We start from the raw sequence: 22,787 nt of genomic DNA, 5'->3' as shown, positions 1-22,787 counted from the left end.
ACATGCTCAGGCTGTGGGCTCCAGCCTCAGTAGGGGATGTGCAGGAGACACATATCAATAATCCTCATCACTGATGTTTCTCTCTCTGAAATCAATTTAAATATATATATATATATATATATATATATATCTAAAAAAAAAAAAAAAAAAAAGTAGGGACCTGAGCTCAAAGAAGAGGGGGAGGAGAGCTGGCAGCAGACACTCAGATAATGATCCCAGAGGTACCACAATAACCACTAACCATTTCTTCCATCCTACCTAATTTATTGATGTTTCATATTAATTCCTAAAATCCCAGGAATTAGGCATAAGAATTAGCAAATCCCATTTGTGAAGAATGTGTACTTTTCAGAAGGGAAAAGGGGTTAGCAGTGATTAGTAATAAACAATGTGAAGACCTGGCCGGGTGCATCAGTTGGCTGAAGTGTCATTCCATATACCAAAACAGTCATGGGGTTCACTTCCCGGTCAGGGCACACACCTAAATTGCAGGTTCAATCCCGGGTTGGGGTGTGTACAAGGAGGCAAGTGATTGATGTTTCTCTCTCTTCTCTCAAACCAATAAACATATCCTTGGGTGAGCAATAAAAAAAGAAAGAAAAAAAAAGATGATTTCCTTTTTTCCTATATGCCAAGATCAGCTACGCTGAGAAAATGAGTTTCTGATGGAGAGCGTGAACATTAATTTTGGAACTTGAAGCATTTGCTGGGAAAGGAGAGCAAGCTTAGATAGTACAAGAAGCTTAGACAGTACAGGGGCACTGGTAGAATGACAATGAACAGGAAAACAAAGGATGGCAGGCATCTATTAATCCCTGTATCAACACTGCTACATTCAGGAAAAATCTTTTCTTTACATCTAATGTTCCTTTAAAAAATCTTATCACATATAATACAGTGCAACTATTCAGTGCATCTACATTCATTATATGTAGATGGCATCAGAGGCCTAAACATAATTTATGCAGTGATTTTGTAGTAAAATTTATTTTAGCTTTCTTAAATTCCTAGTCAATTTTAAGAACATAGCCTTATTATACTAATAAGGGGCAAATGCCCCTGTGAATAATGTAGGGAACCAAGCCCGGTTTCAATATTTGTCATACAAGAAAATTCCATGCATTTTGTTTAAAATATACAAACAGGTGAAACTCAAATCTCTTGTAGCACACTTACAAAATGGGGATACTTTTAACAAAAAACAACCTGCATCTCAACAATTAATTATAAGTTCTACAACAAAAAAATGTTTCCATCTGGCAGATTGAACAGAACCAATAGTTTTTGTTTTACTAAATTAAATAATGTTTACCACGTAATTTTAATGTGAAAATGGGTAACAGTAAGAAAAAATACTTTTAGTCAAAAAGTTCACCATGTTAAACAACCAATCAGGGTCTAAAAATTTCTGCTTTTCTTCTCCAAATGTTTTCCAATAAAATCATTCCTTTTCTCTAGTAGAGATCAACACAAATATAAATTGCTTAATAATAACCTTAATTCTCATATGCTGAGGTTTAAATATTTACCTCATTTAATAAGGAAACAGATGGGAGACATTTTTAAGACTCCTCAAGATTTGGCATTAAAAACTAGCGCCTCAGTTATTAAAATTCCAGTTCCTGTGTTTGTGGCTCACTAAATAGCTACTGGAAAAGAGGACTTTTCAAGCTGACTTTCTAGTTAAGACTTTAATCTTAAAGGAAGTGTGTATGTGGTTTTTTAAAAACCTGTCATGATAGACAAACTGGATGGTTTAGTACTACTAATATCTCCCAGAGACAAATCACAATCCTTACAATAAAATGCCAAGAATGAACATTTCCTATGGGTTCTGATTTCCAATACCTGGCTACATAGATTACTTAATACTTATTACTTGTTGAACAATACAGGAAAAACTTTTAAATAAGTTCCGAATTTGAGGTAAAGAATATTCATTCATTAAGAATAAAGTAGTCAAGATTTCCTTTTACTCAAAAACAAAACAAAAAAAACACAAAACTTTAAAAGTCTGCCTCCGTGTATAAAAGATAAGATCAATCACATCACTGGACACAAAAGATAGTCAAAGGTCTTTAAAAATGTTAATCTCAAAAAGGAAAATTAACTTTTATATTTCATTCACTATCAAGACCATACTTGCTTAACAAGATAATTATGCTATTGATACAAAACATAGTGTATTTACACTTAACTGTACAAAATAATTTAATGCTTACAAAAATATTAGAATGTTTAGAGTTGATAGACACAGTCTTAAGTAATCTCTTCTAGAGAAGTATACAGTAAGACCACTGATTTCCATTTCACTTGTTTTTTAATAAGTCAAAAAAGGGATGCTGCAATGCTTCATCTAAGGTAATTCTTTTCACTGGATCATATTCTAACATTCTTCGAACCAGGTCAAACAGTTTCTCGTGTTCTTCATCATGACAAAGCATAAATTCCTGGGGGAAAAATGTTTTTATTTTAGAAAGATATTTATAAATAGCTGAAACATTTTTTAAACTTTTAAATCATTTTTTCTTTTACCTTTAATGGTTTGCAGCGTCTCCTAACATATCTACCAGCAGAACTATGTTCATCCCAATCTAGCTGGTTATGGTGAAAATACTTGCGTTTTCTATAGGAAGAAGAAATCTGGATTAGTAAAAATAACAAAAGATCCACGTTTACCCTGCCTACACCAGGACAGATGAAAGTATAAGCATCTCTATGTATATGTTTCTTAAAATCTTAGCAATAATCATGTATCAGACAGCTTACAGAACACTTCCATAATCTTGTACAGAGAACAATGCCAGCTTTAAAAACAGAAGCCTCTGGATCCATTCTTATAAATTCTGATTTCCTTAGATCTGAAGTGGGGCTGGGAATCTTTAAAGAACTCCATGGATGACTTCTGAGGTGCAGCTGTGTTTGAAAACCACTACAGTGCCTTGTGTAAGGACTTAGCACTAGTATAGAATTCTAACATTGCTATGACTCCAAATCAGGCTCTCTTTATTACTCTATTTATTATTTGTATATAAACTTAGGAAAACAATTACGCAGAGGAAATCTTCAGTGTCAAAACCACCACTTTGTTTACTAGATCACAGGTAAATACTGTCATTACTTTTTAAAAACTTTATGAAAAATTCAAAATATGCAATCCTTGGAAAAAGCAGTAACCACCAAGTTGAGTTTTTCTGTAGTTGGAATATAGGCTATTGCATGTACTCAACAAAGGTCTTTAATCTTAAAGCATACCTTGTTTTCTGAATCATGTGTGTTGGTATAGGTCCTAATATTCTTTCCATCATTGCCAGGTGCTCTTTACTGTCATGAGTCTGAAAAACGTAGGGAAAAAAATTTAGCATTTTTCATTTCCTTGTATACACAAGAAAGAAAACCGTAAGAAAATAGTACTGACATAAAAGGACTAAATTAGAGTTTACACAATTTACATTACACTCTCCTTCAAATAGGGAACAATACTAAATGAGTTGTATTATCTGGTGCAAACTCAATAAAACAGTCTTTCTGAAATGTATTGCAGAGAGGCATAATTTGTGTAAAGTAAAATTGATCAGTTTTCTTATTTATTTGTAAATCTTGCACTGTTTTTAACTGAGGAATGACTGGGGAAGATTATAAAAAATACTGTGTCCTCATTTAAGCAGTCGCTTAACCAATATTAACCTCCATTACCCAATGAATAGCAACATATTAACATTTACTAATAATACTAAGCAATAAAAATATAGTCCCAATAATTCTCACAACAATCCTGAGCTAGATATGTGGGAATATGAATTTCAAAGAGGTAAAGATACTAGCTCAAAGTCACAGAGCTCAGAAATGAGGGGAGTTTAGCTATGAACCAAGTCAAAACTCATTCTTAAAAACTATACATTAACAGAGCTCTGTTGGAAGTAGAACAGAGAAAAATGTCACACAGCTAAAATGGGATGTTTCTAGAGCAGAAATTGGCAAACGTTTCCTGTTAACAGGCCACATAGTAAATATTTTAGGTGTGGATGGTCACAACTGCTCTCTGTGGCATATTTCTTGTTGTGTTTTAAAGGAGGCATCAGGCAGGATATAGTTTGCCAACCCTTGTTCTGAAAGCAGAGGTTGTGTGTAATGCTTTTTAAAAATCTATCAACTGTTGTGCCTGGCACATTGCTTTCAAAACATTACGTACTTAATGTAAGACAGGAATAAACATAATAGCTCGATATTTTAATGAAATTCCTTAGTTGAAGAGTATGTTGTAGGGTGAAATCCAAATATAAACCTTATCTCAAACCAATGTTAATAATCTGCATTCACTTAAGACCTCTGTAATTTAAATTACAAACTCATTACGAAGACAGCATGCATTCTGCTTAACTTTTTCTTGACCCTATCATTTATTACCATGAAACCAGACACTACCTCCTTGAATTAACTAATAACCATGATTCTAGATATCAAATTTGCCTATAAACTCAAGAGTAATTTTAACAGGATCTCTATGGATTAAACAGAAACAGTGCGAACATACACCCTGAATAACTACCCAAGTCTAAATTCATAGCTTCTCCTCATGCTATTTGATGTAACTTCAACCTTATTATGAGCCAGAACTTCCTGAACCACAAAACAGAACGCCACAACACCCTGACCACATCACAACTAAAACAAGTTTTCATAAAAGGGATACATTATTCCTCCTGGGCTTTTTTGGTAGTAATCTCCAAATATAGGCCAAATGGCAACCCCACTGTCATGAGTTTGAAAAATCATTTTCATTTTGGACCAGTCTACATTTGAAAACCACTAACTTTTAAGATAAAACAACTATCTTTTTATGGAGAACAAATCCATTATGAATCAATCAGTCCTTGCCTACTATCACCATTTTCCTATTTATGCAAGACGGATGCACCATTTATTCTTCTCTGACAAGAGTATGTTCCTTTAAACCAGTACCCATTTAAGATACTATTTCTTGCCTGGCCGGTGTGCCTCAGTGGTTGAGTGTTGACCCATGAACCAGGAGGTCATGGTTCGATTCCCGATCAGGCCACATGCCCGAGTTGTGGGCCCAATCCTCAGTAGGGGGTGTGCAGGAGGCAATGGATCAATGATTCTACCTCATTGATGTTTCTCTCTCCCTCCCTCCGTTTAAAAACATTGAAAAAAATAATAAAAAAAATACTATTTCTTCTCCTGACATGACCCTCACACTCTAGTGTTCTGACAAATTCCTACTCTTCCTCTAACAATGGCTTAAACTACCTACTGCTTTAGTGATGCCTTCTCTAAGAAAATTTAACTGTTTCCTTTTCCTGGGTCCAACTATACTTTCTACATTAATTCATTACAGCAAATACAACATTATACTGTAAGTTTCCTTATGTCTCTCTTTTGTATGATTTCCTTGAATAGATACTGTCTTTTATCTTTATAAAGTCTAGAGTGTAACAGATGCTTAATAAAATACAACTTGGAATAAAATACAACTTACTGTTCCTGAATTCTTTTATATAAAAAAGTGCCTTGTTGCCTGGAATGGCTCAGTGGTTGAGCGCTGACCTATGAACCAGGAGGTCATAGTTTGATTCCCAATCAGGGCACGTGCCCAGGTTTTGCGCTTGATCCCCAGTGTGAAGTGTGCAGAAGGCAGCTGATCAGTAATTCTCTCTCATCATTGATGTTTCTCTCTCTCCCTCTCCCTTCCTGTCTGAAAGCAGTTACACACACTCACACACACACATATATACATAATAAAAAAAGCCATAGGATACTCAATACAACCAGAACTGAATTAAAACTGGCTACAGTAGCGCCAATATAAATTTATGAAGATGATATGTAACAAAAAATGAAAACATAAGACAGTATGAACATGTGTTAAAAAATCCAATAATATATAAAATGAACTGACCATTCACTAAGAGTAGTTTTTCATTCGACTATGGTTTTAGAGAAGGATAACCATTTTGCATATGTAAGTTTTAATCTTAAGAATGGCACTATGGCAACTTTTCACATGGAAGCCAAATTTTACATGCCTTTAAAACTTAACAATATTCATTAAATACATACCTGAAAGACCGTGAAACCAAGGTAATATTCAATAAGAATGCAACCTATGCTCCAGACATCACAAGGCTGAGACCAACCTAAAGCTATTTAAAAACAAATACAAAAATTTTATTATGTAATAATTTTTAATTGCCATTTTACTAGATCCTTCTGTAAATGAGTACTCTCTTTAAATAACTCCTTGGGAGAATATGACAGTAAATTCAGGGTTTATATTTTGAGTTTTATTTTTTAATCCTCACCTGAAGATATGTTTTTATTGATTTTAGAGAGATGGAAGGAGGGGGGAGGAGAGACAGAGAGAGAGAGAGAGAGAGAGAGAGAGAGGGAGGGAGGGAGGGAGGGGGAGGGAGAGGCGGAGGGAGGGAGGGAGGGAGGGGGAGAGGGAGAGGGAGAGGGAGAGGGAGAGAGAGGGAGAGAGAGAGAGAGAGAGGGAGAGGAGAGAGAGAGAGAGAGGGAGAGGGAGAGAGAGAGAGAGAAACATCGACGTGAGAGAGATATCCATCAGTTGCCTCCCACATGCCACGGACCAGGCTCGAACTCGCAACCTGGGTATGTACCCTTGCCAGGAATTGAACCCATGATCCTTCAGTGCACGGAACGACACTTCAACCAACTAAGGCACAACAGCCAAGGCTACATTTTTCATTTTGTATAAAATATTATTCTGTATGTTTTTACAGTCCTCCATATCCTGATATCAAATTATAGCATTTAACTTGGAGAAAGGGCATTTAATATAAGAGAGGAACTAGAAAATATTTCCCAAATATAACTACCAATTTGTGGAAATATTCCATGATCTCTGAATTGCTTGTGCAATGGGAGTACTATTATACCAGTTCATGGTTGTTCTAGGAAATTTTATATTTTATTAGTGCAAATATAATTCGATATTTATCCTCTGAATATAATTAAGCCCTTATCAATTATCATAAGCTTGATGACTGAGTTTACTTCTTCCATTAAAAGAAATAATATAGTTTGACATAAATTATATACGAATGAATATTTTATGTAGTTTCACCTACAATCAGAATTATAGAGTCATTTAAAGTTCACACAGAGAGGGATCTATATATGTACTTTCAAGCTGTCTATACATGATCACATATACTTTCTCCTTCAGGATTCTCAATGGCAATACTATTTTGGAAAGAATAAAATACCCAAACTTCTTGTCTATATTTAATTGGAAAGCAGATGAAAAGAATAAGCCATATAGATATTTTAATCCTTTAAAGGTCAAATAATTAGTAACAATAATGCATAAATAAACCCTACCTTAAAAGGCATTTCAAGTACTTGTAGTAACATCACTGAATTTAAAGGTAAAGGAAGAAATAATACACTCAAGGGCCTTGACTATGATTTAGTCATTTTTGTTAACCCTGACAATGCTTATCACTTGAACAAATGGATAATGGAGCATGATTTCTACTTATATGCCCATACAATATCTGCAAATAACAGAGGCTGGATTTAAGATAAAAGTTTTTTTTCTCCAGTCACTCCTACCTCTCAGTCTAGCTTTACCCCAGGTGACTGTGTAACTGTAGCACACTGCTCTAAATCATCCCATTTTGATGAGTCAGTTCTCATACTCTTTGGAATTCCACAACATTCTCTTTTACCAATCTCTCTCAACTTTATTACCAAACACCCCAAACCTGAGATCAACTGACCTCAATTGTGGCACCGGAATACATCTTCCTCTCCTACCTAATTCTGCCTTAATCCTCATGATAAACACTCCACAAACACACAGAGGACCCTTCTAATCTCCCAATGTGATCTCTTTTGTCAAGGTCAATAATACAATTTCTAATTTATACCAACTATCCCTAGCCTGGCCACACCTGGAACATCATTATTACTGAAAACTACTATATTTTATCCAAGCTAGGAGGCCATTAAGTGTAAGACACACCACTGTTGTACATACCAATAACAAAAAAATGTCAATTGTTTTGCGTTGAAAATTCTGAATTTAAGTTGATAAAATCCAGGAAGTTACCTCCTTTTGAACTCTAAAAAATATTTTACTATTCGACCTCTCAGTTGGACCTTACTTATGGCCAAGTAATAAGCTTATTCCATTTAAGTATCTCCCCACAGCACCTGATCTGAACTTTCCCCACAATCTCCAAGCCCCCAAACACATCCCTGAATTCCCAGCTCTATTAATATAACCTGGTCTCTAACTTTTACATTTTGATGCATGCTCCCTTACTGAATTCCGTTATTTTAAAACGGCACCTTAACTCATTTTATTTTCCAGCCTTTATCATGTGAAAGGCTTTCAAAGCTCTCCTTTAGACTAGCTCTGCTTTCTTTTCCTCTTGACTTTCCTTCACCCTACATTTAGATGTCGGCTAACCAAACCATTAGCATTTTTACCAGCACCATGCTTTGATGACACAAAAATAGATACTCACATCACTTCAAAATCACATTGCTGTGATGTACTTAGTCAATACAGCCTGTTCTTATCATCTCAGAGGATTAACTTGCTCAAAAATAACTACCACCTGAAGTGTCTTCACACATGGTATCATATTTTTCCCACTCAGGAAAAATGTTTCCAGTAATTTCGATTCTTTTTATGAAAATAGCAAAGCATTTTCTGTATATTGCATCACCCCAACCCCTGGCAAAGCTTAAAGCACAAAACCCTCTTCTTCAATTACAATATCAGGAAGTCTGGTGTCTACTGACCCAAAATGACCTCTGGAGCTCTGTAATGCCGTGTAGATACCAAAGTACTATGATGTTCATCATCGTATGTTGCACTTCCAAAGTCAACAACTTTGATATCTGTGTTTTTCAGTGTGCGTTCATCACGTTTCTAGAGAGAGACAGTTGAGTACACATGAAGGTCAATAAAGATATGAAATCTTTTATAGCACTATACAAAAGGCTTGCATTATCTTTTTGGATTTTCAACATAGCCCATGAGAAAGGCAAAGAAAGATATCCTTTTTGGGTTTAATATAAGGATAAGCATCAGAAGTGAAATTCCTCATACAATGATCAACAAGCTAAATTAAGTTTAAAGAACCACCAAAATTAAAACAAGTTTTAACTTACCATTTTAGAATTATATTTGACTACATAGTCAGACTTCACAAATAAAATATTTTCAGGCTTCAGATCTGTATGAGTTAACTTATTATGATGCAAAACTATAAGAGAATAAAAACACATTATTAAGTTTCACTTACAAATTTAATCTGTATAGGGGAGAAGGAAGAATGAGTAGTGGATACAGGGTCAAGAAGGGTTTTATCTTAACAATACGAAGTTTTAGTGACCACGTTTTAATACATTGCTTGTGTAACAAAAACTTTAAAATTCTGATGTTTAGCCCTAGCCGGTTTGGCTCAGTGGATAGAGCGTCAGCCTGCAGACTGAAGGGTCCCCCCAGGTTCGATTCCATTCAAGGGCACATGCCTGGGTTTCAGGCTTGACTCCCCAGTAGGGGGTATGCAGGAGGCAGTCGATCAATGATTCTCATCATTGATATTTCTATCTTTCTTTCCCTCTCCCTTCCTCTCTAAAATCAATAAAAATATTTTTTAAAAATTCTGATGTTTAAGGATTTACCAAGTATACTTACAATTTATTGACTGGCAGATCTGATAAGCCATCTGCCTGATGTGATCAATTTGAAATGGTAGAAAGCTATTTTCTTTAATGAAATCATAGGTACTAAGTCCCAGCAATTCAAATACAATACAAACATGACCATGGTGATCAAACCATTCTAGCATCTGGACGCATCGGCTAAAATAGATAAAAATAAAAATAATTCAGTTCACAGAATTCTGATTATTTTATATAACATGATGGATCATACTTCAAGTTTATACTTACAAAACACTGTTGGGGTCAGTAGTATTTAAATGCTCCAATACTTGGATTTCTGAACGAGCTGCTTCACGGTATCGACCTACATTTTTTACTATTTTCACTGCTACATGTATGCCATCCCTTAAAAAAAAAAATTATGAAAATGGTAAATGTAGAGAAGCAGGATGAAAACATGCAGCCTCTAAAGCATAACCTTATTAAGTATCATTCTAATACTATTTTTCTAAACTACGATACCAGATTCCATAAAACATCTTTTTAAAACATTTTAACAAAATACCCTTTATTGGAGCAATGCTTCCCTTAATACTTATGAATTTTAATGTTTCCAGAATTTTAAATTTACCTAGATTTTATACAAACATTAATGAAACAATAAACCTCAAATAGAATATGCTACTCCTTAAAGCATTTGCTCATTACTAGGCTAGACTCACTCTGTGCCAGATAATGTACAGATAGGTGTTAATGATGAAAAAGGCAGGACTTGTCCATGTGTACCTAATAGTCCAAAGGAAAAGAGATATGACCAACTTATCGTAAGGTTAGAAGCGCCTGGTATGAGGTACAATGGAGTGGGGGAGGGAGCTCAGACTTCTTCAGAGAAGAGGTGATATATACCTGAGCCTATTTGTCAGAATTAGTAGGGAAAGGGAACATTTGGCCAAACAGACACCATCAATAAATCATGAAGTCAAGAATATGTTTATCACATTCACTAGTGCAAACAGGCTGAATTAGCTATAGTACAAAGCAGTGAGATTCAAAGTGGGGCACCTGTAACTTAAGTAAAGAGTCAGGAGTGATGTGAGGGAATGGATTTCCAAATCTTCAACTTTCTTTTGTTTTCTTTTCTAAATCTGATCATCCAGATGATGAGCCAGAACTCAAGCTCTACTAATTTACAAGAGCAAGGAAAACCCCATGTGCCCCTAATTAGATCAAGATACGTGCTTTAGACTATAAAAAACCTTTGAGGCAAACATTTCTAGTGGCTAGGCACAAACCTTTCCCCAAGTCTGATAGTTTCCAATTCACTGCTTTCCACAAAGTCCCAATGACATTGTGGGATGATAAATCATTAAAACTTATTATCTTATCTAATAAAGAGGGAAAATGCTAATTGACCCTCATGCCATTGCAAAGATGGCGGCACCCACAGCCAATAAGGAATATGCTGACTGACTGTCCCACCCTCAAAGATGGCGGCACCCACAGCCACAAGATGGTGGTGCCCAGTTCCCTCAGCCTTGCTGGGATGGCAGGCGCACGGCAAGGCCGGGCCTGCCCTCTTCGCGTGGCTGCCTCCGGAGTCCCCCAGTCCTCTCAGCTCCCCAGCTGCCCAGGACCGGCCCGAGGTGCAGGTGAGCCTCCAATGGTGGCTGCCCAGCCGACACCCGAGGTGCAAGCAAGCCTCAGATGTCGGCTGCCCAGCCGCCCAGGGCCGGCCGAGGCTTGCGCTGCCGGCAATGGCAGCAGCAGAGGTGTGATGGGGTGTCGCCTCCTGCCCAAGAGCTCCTGGACTGTGAGAGGGGGCAGGTCGGGCTGAGGGACCCCCCTCCACCAGTGCATCAACTTTCAAGCACCGGACCTCTAGTTTTAAATATATTTTTTATTGATTTCAGAGAGGAAGGGAGAGGGAAAGAGAGATAGAAACATCAATGATCAGAATCATTGATCAGCTGCCTGCTGCACGCCCCTATTGGGGATCAAGCCTGCAACCCGGGCATGAGCCCTTAGCTGGAATTGAACCTGGGACCCTTCAGTCGGCAGGCTGACACTCTATCCACAGTGCCAAACTAGCTAAGGGCTAATAAATCATTAAACATTATTTTGATAATATCCCTGTTTGGCATATATCTCAACTTTAAATACTACTGATTGGATTATGTTGGTTAGATAACTTAAGAGTATTGGAGTCTCAAAATTTTTTAAAAAGACATTAATAGGACAACTGATAAAATCTGAATGAAGTCTGTAGATCAGCTGGCAAAATTTGAAAATATAACATAAATATAAATAAAATATAGGGTAATATGCAAATTGGTCAGGAAGCTGTCACGTAATGACCGATCAGCAGGTTGTGTGTGCAGCAGGTGCGGGTGGGTAGGGACTTGCAGTGTCGGGGATGGGGCAGGGCTGTGGCGGGGGTGTGTGTGTGGGGGGGTCTCCGTGCATGTGTGGGCCGGGCGTCCTGAGGCACGCAGAGGTCCACAGGCCTCTGCCACGGCCCAGCCCGGGGGTCCGCAGGCCTCCCCCGGCTCCGGCCTACTTCTTTAGGCAATCCATCGAGGAGCTCTGGATGGATGGGCGGGGCCTACCTCACTGGGGTGATGGATCGAGGGGCTCCCACACTGTGACAGGGCACGGGCAAGGCTGAGGGACCCCTGACCCCCCTAGGGCAGTTGGGGGCGATTGGGCCGGCAGGGGAGGGCAGGTGGGGGCGATTGGGCCGGCAGGGGAGGGCAGTTGGGGGCGATTGGGCCGGCAGGGGAGGGCAGTTGGGGGCGATTGGGCCGGCAGGGGAGGGCAGTTAGGGGGCGATCAGGCTGGCAGGCAGTAGCAGTTAGGGGCAATCAGGCAGGCAGGCGAGCTGTTAGGAGCCAGCAGTCCTGGATTGTGAGAGGGATGTCCAACTGTGTTTAGGCCTGATCCCGCAGTCGGACATCCCCTGAGGGGTCCCAGATTGGAGAGGGTGCAGGCATCCCCTGAGGGATAACCCCCCTCCATGCATGAATTCATGCACTGGGCCCCTAGTGTCTTTATAGTTTAAGAAGTTAACTCTAACATGAAAACTTTGGGAACAAGGTTTTTGAACCAAGATTAGATATGCTTTATTATCTCTGAAATTCAAAAGTAAAGTAAAGCACTCTAAATTTCTTACACAGCACTAAGGGCCTAAGTTCTGGGAAATACTCTTCACCTGAACATGCACTTTAATATCAATAAACTCCCATCTCACAGAATTTGTAAGCATTCTTGATCAAAATTCACACTCATGGTAAGAAATCATGCACATAGATCAAGAAATTTTGAAAATAGCCGAAACCGGTTTGGCTCAGTGGATAGAGTGTCGGCCTGCGGACTGAAAGGTCCCGGGTTCGATTCCGGTCAAGGGCATGTACCTTGGTTGCAGGCACATCCCCAGTAGGGGGTGTGCAAGAGGCAGCTGATCGATGTTTCTAACTCTCTATCCCTCTCTCTTCCTCTCTGTAAAAAATCAATAAAATATATTTAAAAAAAAATAAATACTCATCATTAATATTTAAAAAAAAAAAAAGAAAGAAAGAAATTTTGAATATATATACATCAAGAAAACACCTATCACTCAAAACATCACTTCATCATGATGGATCCTTCCTCACCAAAAGTATCAGAATGCATAAGAAAGAAAAAAAACCACTTACATGCCATGATCAATGCATTCTACAACTTTGCCAAAGGCCCCTTCACCCAAAGTGTCCACGATTTCATCTAAAGTGAGGGGGAAGAAAGAGTTAGTGTAAGTACCTGAGTACTAATCATCTAGTTATTTAAACAATGAATGCTTAAGTGTGGAATATTTTCAAATGATTCTCTATCAAAGCATAACTAAGGTTTCAGCACTCAAATTATTTTATTTTCAGCTGCTACAAAGACAATTAAATAGAGCTATCTTTCTTGATCTAATCTCCAATTTCACTGATTATTTTGGAACTTTAGAGTAGAAATATTTAAATACTACAGAAAAGAAATACAAAATAACAAACCCACCAAAAAAAAAAAAACACCACCAAAAAACAAAGAAGCAATGAAGAATTTTTTAGCCCCCCGCTGACAATCTATTCTTAAAAAGATTATTCTGTCTGCAAAGTTTAAAAAGTGTTGAAAAATATTCTATACATCTTGCTCTTAGAACGTCTCCACTTTGACAGATCAGGTGACCCTCCTCATCATCCTCTATACTCCTGGATCTTTTCCTTCGGTGGCTCTTCTGGAACGGCAAGTGGGCAGCACCAAGATCGTCCAGCCAATCAATATATCAGAGTGAATTCAGGGCAGAATACGCAATTCATTCAGCGGGGAGATATTCAGGCATTCAGATAAGCACCAGGCCACGAACAGTTGGCAGGAGCAATTTCAAATTCAGTCCCCAGAAATTCACAGGGCACAGTTTATGTTACAGAAGAAAAACATGGCAAGGAACAGATTTTCAGACAAGATACTTAAAGTGGCAATAGAAAAAAACAACACAATTGTCTCTTTAAAATACTGATTTAATTGAAGTCTGAAATTAAAGAATGCAATGTCATGTTCTATTAATCTCTTGCTATAAAATAGCATATGCTGCAAGTTGAAATGTCTAGTTTGTCAGAAAATTGTTTTAAAATGTCCAAGATTAGTTGAAATTATTTAGCAATATATTCAAATATACATAACTAAAATAAAAGGGAAAAATAATGGCTGGTTAATTTAAATGTTCAATTTAATCAAAGCTAGTTTTACTGAAGAAAAGTTGGAGAGGAAAACAGTATTTCAAAGATTACTGATCAAACAGCTCGGAGTGTTTAAAAAAAAAAAGGGCAGGTTTTTAAAAATACATTTCCCATTCAGCACCCATTTTCAGAACGTCAATGGAACTAGTTGCAGACAATAATGCAGTGTGCTATGGGACTATAATATACAGGGCATTTAGGTATTGGTATTCACCTGTGCAACTTTCTATATTTGCTTCTAAGTATCAGAAAAGGGGTTTCTTATAAAGTAAAAAAAAAAAAAGAAAAAAAAATCAAAATGAAAGATGGGGTTCCTTATTTCATAAAATTTAATATAAAACATAAAAACAATATTTTTAGTATTAAAATCAAGAAACTTGTGATGTAGTCTATGGGAAATGAAATGATTAATATGGGCAAATGAGGACTAACTAATAAATACAGATTAGTTATGAGCATTTGGAAGTTTCCTTTAAGGATTCAAGTAATATAAACACAATATACAATATAATTCAAGTATTATATACATTTTCCAAACTTATTGGCTCATTAAGAGCTTTATACACAAATAAATATCCACCCCAAATAAAAACAAAATCACTCATACCGAATGTGACTGGTGACTTGAACAGTGTCTATTATGCTTCCTTTTAGAACTGCTTCTCCTGCTCCGGACTGAAGATTTACTGCAGTGGATTCGGTAACTGCTTTCAACATCTCTGTGATAATGCCTAGGAACGTATCTTTCGCAGTACTCATTTCTGTATTCATCAATGTATCTCCTGTCCCGATAATCTCTCTCATTCAAGGATCTTGCTTCTAAATAATGACTGCAAACACATTAGAAGATTTCAAATTATTCTCTTCATTCTAGAGTAATGTGGTTCAAACAAAACATTTTCTGGTTTAAACAGCTAACTCAATAAAAGAAAAAAATTCAAATTGATGAATTAGAATTTATACTTGTAAAACTTAAGAAGTAATTTTACTTTAACCAATAAGCAAATGGGTTCCTATTTCTCTATTATATAGACTGCTGTTAAGCACCTCATATCAAGGAACAAAGCTTGAGCCAAATCATTCCATTATGTTCAGTGTTTACTTGATAAGTGTCCCTTTGCCTTCTGGAGAAAGTTAAAACCAAAAATTTACAAAACTGCATCAGATTTATGACATATGCATCAGCAACTAAGCTTTCTTTCCTCACATAGCCACACACCATTAGAGGCAGGCAATACAAGATTCCTTTCTCTTTTAATGGGATTTTTAAATATCTCTGGCACACAGAGATTTCTTTCATAAAAGGTGGTTTATTACATGTACTGTAGCCCTTTCATTTTACAAATGATAAGATCCCTAGAAGAAAATGATTTGCAAGGATTACAGAACACGTTCTATGATTAAATGCACGAATTTTATCACACACATCACCTATCCTATGTCCTTTCCTTTTTGTATTTCTAGCTTCCTGTCATTCCTTTGAGAAATAGACAAAAGTAGCTTTTGAAGATTGCTTCATGTGCCAAAGACATCTAGAGTATATCCCCTTCAAATGAGAAAGGGATCTTGTAATTGCTTGCCTAGAGTTACAAGAGACCCACCACCCTACTCTCTTTGCATTTCTAATATCCTATTATGTCTGCTTGTAGTAAAATACACAAGAATTGTATATAGAAAACAGCTTCATTTAGTGCCACAGTGGTTAACTTCTGAATCTACAGATACCTTTGAAAATCTGATGAAAGATCTGGACCCTATTTCACCAAGAAATGCACCAATGAATAAACAAAACTTCAGAGATCATAGACCTCAGCAAGTCAATGTATCCCAGTTAAGTAGCCTTGATAAGATGGAAAGAAAAGGACATAGATTCAATTGGCCCACTTTCCCGCCCCCCTCTCTACCTGGGTTGAATGTCCTCTTCAACAGAGTGCGAAGCTTCAAGAGGATGCACATGGAGCACTGAGGGAGAGAGGGGACACCTGCCCAGTCAGACAAATCAGCTAAAATAATCCTGACAAGCAACGGAGTGACAGATGTTGACTAGATTGCCCTCACCAACCCCTCTGCTTTCCCCAGAATATGCTGTTATTCTTTTCTCAGGGGGCTGGTTTAGGCAGAAATAAAGAGAGGCATCTCTAAAACTGCTACACAACAGAACTGGCATCACATACAGGCTGCGGAGATGCAGAAACCCCCTTTTCCTTTTCCCCAATGTCTTAAGTTTTCCCCATTGGAAAAACAACTCAGGATATTAAGGTAAGGCTGTGGGTCTAGGTCAGGGGTCTAATCAGTTGGCTTGGACCTATCAGAGAGAGATCAAACTAAAATTATACTCTTCAAAGCATCCTTCCCATAAAAGTCCAAAATCTTCCTATCCGAAAATAAACACGAATAATCTTTAACTGGAATAATGCATGAAATTAGACCTGCTCATAATCCATGAACAATCTATAGAATAACAAACATGAGGTGAAGTAATACCATGAGGATAAACTAAAAAGATGAGGACCTCTTTAATCTGTAACAACCAAGGCTTAGAGAGTATATACACGAAGTGTAAAGAATTATAGAGGCTCTGTACAGAGTGAACAGGATGAAAAGATTTAATTTCTAAAAATGTTCACTAAATGCCCACTGTAGTCCTTCAAAATAGCCAAGACTAATGAGGCTATTGACATGTTTATATTTGCACACAGTCCTGTAGAAGGTAATATATACATATATGGCAAAAGCCCTGCCAACAAATGGACTGTTTGAGATTCCTCACATAAAAATAAAGCACAACAATGCAGGAAATGCTGAAAGGCTGCATATGAGTGCTGAGTGTCAGAGAAGGGAAAGCACTCAAGCTTCTGAAAATGGCCAGGGAAGACTTCATGATAAAAGAAGAGCTACATCTTAAAGGGAAGTCAGGGTCTTGACAAAGTGGAAAGTAGAAATGACAGGGGAAAGAATGGCATATTACCATTTTATACATTCATAGAGCACTTCTAGCCACAATGGCTTAGAGAGGTGGGTTTGTCTATGCATTACTCAGGAAAAAGTAGACAATTCAAGCATGAGCAATTTTCACACAGGGAAACATAGGCAAATAAATAAACTGGGAAGAGACCATCCAACATCTTGCATGCTAGGCTAAGGACTTTAAAAATTTAGGGTTTCTCAAAGGGTAGTTGGGTTATCAGCAATATTAAAAAAATGGAATTATTAAAAATGAAGATCACTGGGCCCCAGGTCAGAGTCAATCTAAATCTTGTAATACTCATTTTAAACGTAACTCAAAGATGATTTTATTCACACTAAAGTTTGAGAATCATTGATACAGTGTTAGAAAGACATTTAAGGATTTTTACCACAATATATAAAGTTGGTGTTTACAACAGCCACTTCACTCTTCCTAACACACTGCATAATTGAGTGATTTAAATTTGTAGAAAGGGATACCAATTGATAGGCTACTGCCAAAAGACAAATCAGAAAGAAAAGCCACTTTGCAATACATAAAAAAGGTAAAATTGATATGCAGTAAGTTTTCATAAATCATTAAGAAAAATACATTTTAGTAGAAAAATATGCTAAGAATACAAAAAATAATGTTCAAGTAGTCAATAAATATGACAGTGGATAAATTCACTAGAAATTAACAAAAATCACACAGAATTCCATTTTTGGCATTTCAAAATAGCCAAAAGTGGTGAGGGAAAGGAATATAAGTTGGTATAAAATTTCTAGAAAAAGACATTAATATGCAGCAAGAGTTTATACCCTTTAACTTGAAAATGTCCCTTAGAATCTATTTTCAGAAAATAATCAGGCATGATTTGTATATATTATTTTAGGAACAAGTAATTAGAAATAATTTATATCCAAACAATGGCAAGTTACCTTCTTTATACTTTTCTGCATTTTTAAAAGATTTTATAAAAACACATTCTTTTAAAGATTTTAATCTTCAGAAAGACTATTAGAATATTCTAGATTATGGAGAGCAATCACCACCAGACCTTTCCAGTGCCAAAGTCGAAGAAGCTATTGGCCTGGTGGTTAATTGGATTTAGTATCATGTTTACGTAGTTAATTATGAACATGAATGAAGTTTAACACTGAAATCACGATGTAAACAATGTATAGTAAACCTGAGTGATTATTATTATGATGTTAAGCCTTACAGAGAATTTTGTATTTTATTAATAATAGGGTACAGTTACTTTTCTATTGCACATTAATTAGCTCAGGTCATTGAAATCCTGTCATAAGCCACCCCCTTCCTCCCAAATAACAGTGTTACAGTGTGATGAAGAATGATCAACCTGCACTACCATCAAGCTCGCTGTTCTATATTACAAGTCTGTTTTAGGACAGAGAAGGAAAAAAATTACATACTGTTTTTTAAAGTAACCCCAGCTGGCTAATTTAGAAAGCAATCTGGTAAACAGTCCCAATGGAACATCTGCACAAAACATGGAGAAAACATAGGACCAACAAAACAAATGAGAAAAGAAAATTAATGGAAGACAGGATGATAGAAACTCTACTCACCTAGCCTTTTTTAAACATCTAAGAACTTTAAAATTCCTTAAATTCTCTATTACCTCCAAATTTTACACCAGTAAAAATACACTAAAACAAAACGTTATTAGAAATTTTTATTGAGACCCTTTACTAAATTACTGGCTGCTACCTGTACAAAGGAATGGTTTTTATAATAACCACACTTCTAAAAACCCCAAATATATCCACTACTGGCCTTATCTACAAAAACAATCTGTTAAACATAGTCTAAGCCAGTGGTCGGCAAACTCATTAGTCAACAGAGCCAAATATCAACAGTACAACGATTGAAATTTCTTTTGAGAGCCAAAAACCGACTTCTGCGCATGGGCCCGAAGTTTCAATCGCACTGTACGCGTGCGCCCGCATGTGGTAATTTGTGTAAGAGCCACACTCAAGGGTCCAAAGAGCCGCATGTGGCTCGCGAGCCGCAGTTTGCCGACCATGGGTCTAAGCGACAAATCCCCAATGTACTTGAACATACCCAAATAGTATATGCTGTTTTTTAATCTGGAGTTATAGTCTCCCTGACCCTCAATCATTGAACATTAAAGGAGCACTCTAACATACATATATCGCTCATAATACACAAGTTTAAGGCACTGAGTGTCCTATTATCAGTATCAACTTTTTGTGTCTTATCCTCCTACATTACTGGCAGCCTGAACTGAACTGTTCCCACCTTTCCCAGAGAGACATACAAAGATATAAGGGTAGGAAAACTGTTTTATTCACAGCTTTAGCCTCAGCACATATAGTGTCTAGCATATAATATGCATTCAATAATTTGTGAATATTTGATTGAATTATAAAATAATTGACAGATGAAAACTACATGTTAATAATAAATCACTAAAACTATTAATGTTAAAATGCTCCTAGTTCAATTTACCAATCCGATTCTTTAAACTGGTGATGTGGTTCACAATGTCTGTTCTCTTGTGTACTACTGTGGGATCTCCTCTTTCGTTTGTGGCTTCCACTGTAGCTTTCATGGCTCCAGCGCTCTCTACCATCCCAATGAGGGCAGTGAGGTCTTTTGGAATGCCGCATCTGTTAATGGAAACAAAAAGTGAGTTGTGGAGGTTATATATGATTATGTTTAGCAAATAAAATAATATACATTCATATTATTTAAATATAAATACCCAGAACATGGGGTCATACAGGTACTAAAATCTTTTGTAGGCAGTTTCCCAAGGTATGGCGTACTATTCCATTGGTATGTCAGATGATTTTAAGTGGCATGCATACAGATCTAGGACTAAATAATGAATTACACTGTGAGGTCTTAATGTATTTTCTTTCAATGCTTCTGGATAAAAATTCTCAGCTTGGTGCTTGTCTTCAACTAACACTTCCTAATAATACTTAAAAAATATAAAAAGAACCGAGGTTCAGTCTTAGAGCCTTCAACAGTATCTAGCCAGAAATTAATAACTATTCTTGGTTTTAATTTATTTGTACCATTATACTACAGTAAATCAGTACCAATCTGCTAATTAAGTTATTGCTATGATTCCTTTTCAATATGAAATAAAAAGGGAAATACTATTACAAGTGTCATGCAGCTCTGGCAAAATTCTGCAATACAAATAGCTTCAGTCAGAGAAACACTTAGGGATACGAAATAAAGATGGCTCTGTTAAAAAGTATAGAGCTACAGCCCTAGCCGGTTTGGCTCAGTGGTTTAGAGAGGCAGCCTGCGGACTGAAGGGTGGCGGGATTCAATCAAGGGCACAAGTACCTCGGTTGCAGGCTCACTCTTTGTCTCTCCCCTCTTCCTTCCACTCTTTCTAAATAAATGTCAATGGAAACAATATCCTCAGTTGAGGATTAACGAGAGGAAAAAAAAAAAAGTATATAGCCATCAAGGAAGCTTCTTTTTCTGAAACATGGCGCGAGTTGCGCTCTCTAAATCTTTTGACCCTTCAATTACCAAAACTGTATTTTAACCACATTAGAAACTCTTTAAAACAGAGGTGGTTAAGCGCTCTCTTAAATAACATCAAGCAAAATTACAACATATGATCGACATAGTCATTATTATGCAGTTGTTGCAAAACTTTTGTATCTGCTTTTAATTTTTTCCCATCCACCACCAGTCTGCCACCACCAGCTCACCTCTAACAAGGCCGACTTCTCAAATAACCAAAGTTATCAATATGCAAATATTAAAATTCAAATAAGCATCTCAGGAAAACCAAGTATTTTTATTTCTCTAAACAAGTTCACTACTTTAAAATTTAATTGTCCTGTTAGGAAAGTGTCCCTCTCTCCCCAGAAATGCGGATCTGCTGCAACAATGGTAGGCTCCACGGAAAAACGGTGCCGCACGAAGGACAAACCTCTCCACATTTCTGCCCCTCGCAGCTAAACAAATACCAGGACGTGGACTCGCAGTTCCCCGGTCGCCCGGCCCCCACTCCGGCGCACCTGGCCAGCCTTTGGCACCCTCACAGACAGGGACAAATGTCTCATCCTGGAAAACCCGGGTCCCGAAGAGCTGGAGCTCCGACAGCACAAACCCGAAAGGCAGCTTCCCAAGGGTCCCCCGACCCGGCTTCCGCCTCCTCGGCGGAGCCTGAGCCTCCCGAGCCGCGAGGCGAGCAGCCAGGCCCTCGGGGAAGAGTCAGTGGCAGAACCGCGGTCTTTCCGCCCAGGACATTAAATCTACCATTAACACCTGCGCACCCTTCGATTTTAAAGCCAACCAGCCGAGTGGTGTCCGGAAGGAACCCCCAGGCGCCGAGGCCCCAACCCGGTCGTTTCTCCGACACCTGACTTCGACACCTAAAAAGAATGGGATGCCGCTCAGCCCAGTACACCCCACCCGAAACCTTACCTCTGCTAAAGCAAAGGGCCCTTTGCCGAGCAATGAAGCCAACCCACCGTCTTATCTCTCAGCCGCTGCGACAAAAAGCTTGCAAAATGGCGGCAGCGCCGTCTTCCTAAAATCCCCAGGCGGCTTCCAGCTCCACCTCCGCCACGCAAACGCGCCTGCGTGATAAAGCCTCGCGCGCTCCCCGCCCCGCCCGGAATGTGACGTCATGGGCGGGCCGGGCCCTTCACACTGCGGCTGCGCGGCCCAGGTCCCTCCCGCCCCGAGCCCAGGTGAGATCCAGGCGACGCCTCAGGATGTTTTTGTTTAGGGAGATTCCCGGGTGCAACTTGAGAAGAAAAGTCTGTTCCCTGCCCAAAGCCTGTGGCTTGTGTTTGCTCCTTTTGGGGGGAGTGCGGCACCTCTGGGCTGAGCCAGCCATGGCCCCGTTTTCTGCTCTCCCTCTCAAGTGGACCAGCACCAGCGCACTTTGGCCGCAGGCCCTCAGCCTACCCCAGGACGTCAGCCCCAGGTGGAGCCCACAAACCTGCCCTGTGGTGGTGCTGGGGCCAGTTCACTGGACGTGATACTTGTCCAGCCCTTTTGGAGCTTCCAGTCTAAAAATGGATTGGGGTAAATAAAGAGGATGTCTCAGAAAACAAGCTCAGGGGTGCTCATCTTTTTTAAGGCTTGCGTTCTTTATCAGAATAACACAACAAAAAAAGGACGTTTCCGGACAGATATGGAAGCTGGATGTTTGCCTAACAAAGTTCTTCCCATTGTCCCTATGGGTTGATTTTATTTAACCAAGGCAGAGTAATGTCTGAGAGCTAGTGAGCATCCATTAAGGGATTTACTTGGAATGTATTTTGCAGTTTTAAGAACCCACAGACAGTTCCTATTGTGAGTGTGTAGTGTCAAATGTAAGAAGCATACAAACCTGTAGAGAATTTATGTGAGTTTATTTGAGCCAAACTGACCAC

The 22,787-nt window shown here is 38.2% G+C and overlaps 1 protein-coding gene across 6 annotated transcripts; it reads right to left on the bottom strand.

Moving 5' to 3' along the window:
• Positions 1–2,193: 2,193 nt before the first annotated feature.
• CLK4 (CDC like kinase 4) lies at positions 2,194–21,960 on the bottom strand. 6 transcript variants are annotated; one of them, XM_028150126.2, is made up of 14 exons: positions 21,829–21,960; positions 19,876–20,036; positions 16,334–16,391; positions 15,037–15,259; positions 13,837–13,927; positions 13,362–13,428; positions 9,958–10,074; positions 9,701–9,867; positions 9,172–9,266; positions 8,800–8,929; positions 6,082–6,164; positions 3,256–3,335; positions 2,536–2,626; positions 2,194–2,450 (listed from the first exon to the last, which is right to left on the bottom strand). In XM_028150126.2, exons 2-14 carry the CDS (start codon positions 19,997–19,999, stop codon positions 2,310–2,312), a joined length of 1,467 nt encoding a protein of 488 aa, XP_028005927.1. In that variant the 5' UTR covers positions 20,000–20,036; positions 21,829–21,960; the 3' UTR covers positions 2,194–2,309. The 6 variants fall into 6 exon arrangements, with proteins under 6 accessions (XP_028005927.1, XP_028005934.1, XP_008141462.1 ...); XM_028150133.2 differs by having other exon boundaries at positions 21,876–21,960; XM_008143240.3 differs by lacking the exon at positions 16,334–16,391.
• Between the last annotated feature and the right edge of the window lie 827 nt (positions 21,961–22,787).

The sequence above is a fragment of the Eptesicus fuscus genome, chromosome 6 (assembly GCF_027574615.1).
Source record: "Eptesicus fuscus isolate TK198812 chromosome 6, DD_ASM_mEF_20220401, whole genome shotgun sequence".
Taxonomy (NCBI): Eukaryota; Metazoa; Chordata; class Mammalia; order Chiroptera; family Vespertilionidae; genus Eptesicus; species Eptesicus fuscus.
This window is presented reverse-complemented; position numbering and strand designations above follow the sequence as displayed.

What these genes read in the sequence shown, in the direction of transcription:
- CLK4 (XM_028150126.2), bottom strand. Translation starts at nt 19,999, where the DNA reads ATGGTAGAGAGCGCTGGAGCCATGAAAGCTACAGTGGAAGCCACAAAC. An exon ending in AGACGTTCTAAGAGCAAGAT is followed by an intron (nt 13,429 to 13,836) that starts GTATAGAATATT and finishes CCCTCACTTTAG; the next exon opens with ATGAAATCGTGGACACTTTG. An exon ending in TTGGTTTCACGGTCTTTCAG is followed by an intron (nt 3,336 to 6,081) that starts GTATGTATTTAA and finishes TACGTTTTTCAG; the next exon opens with ACTCATGACAGTAAAGAGCA.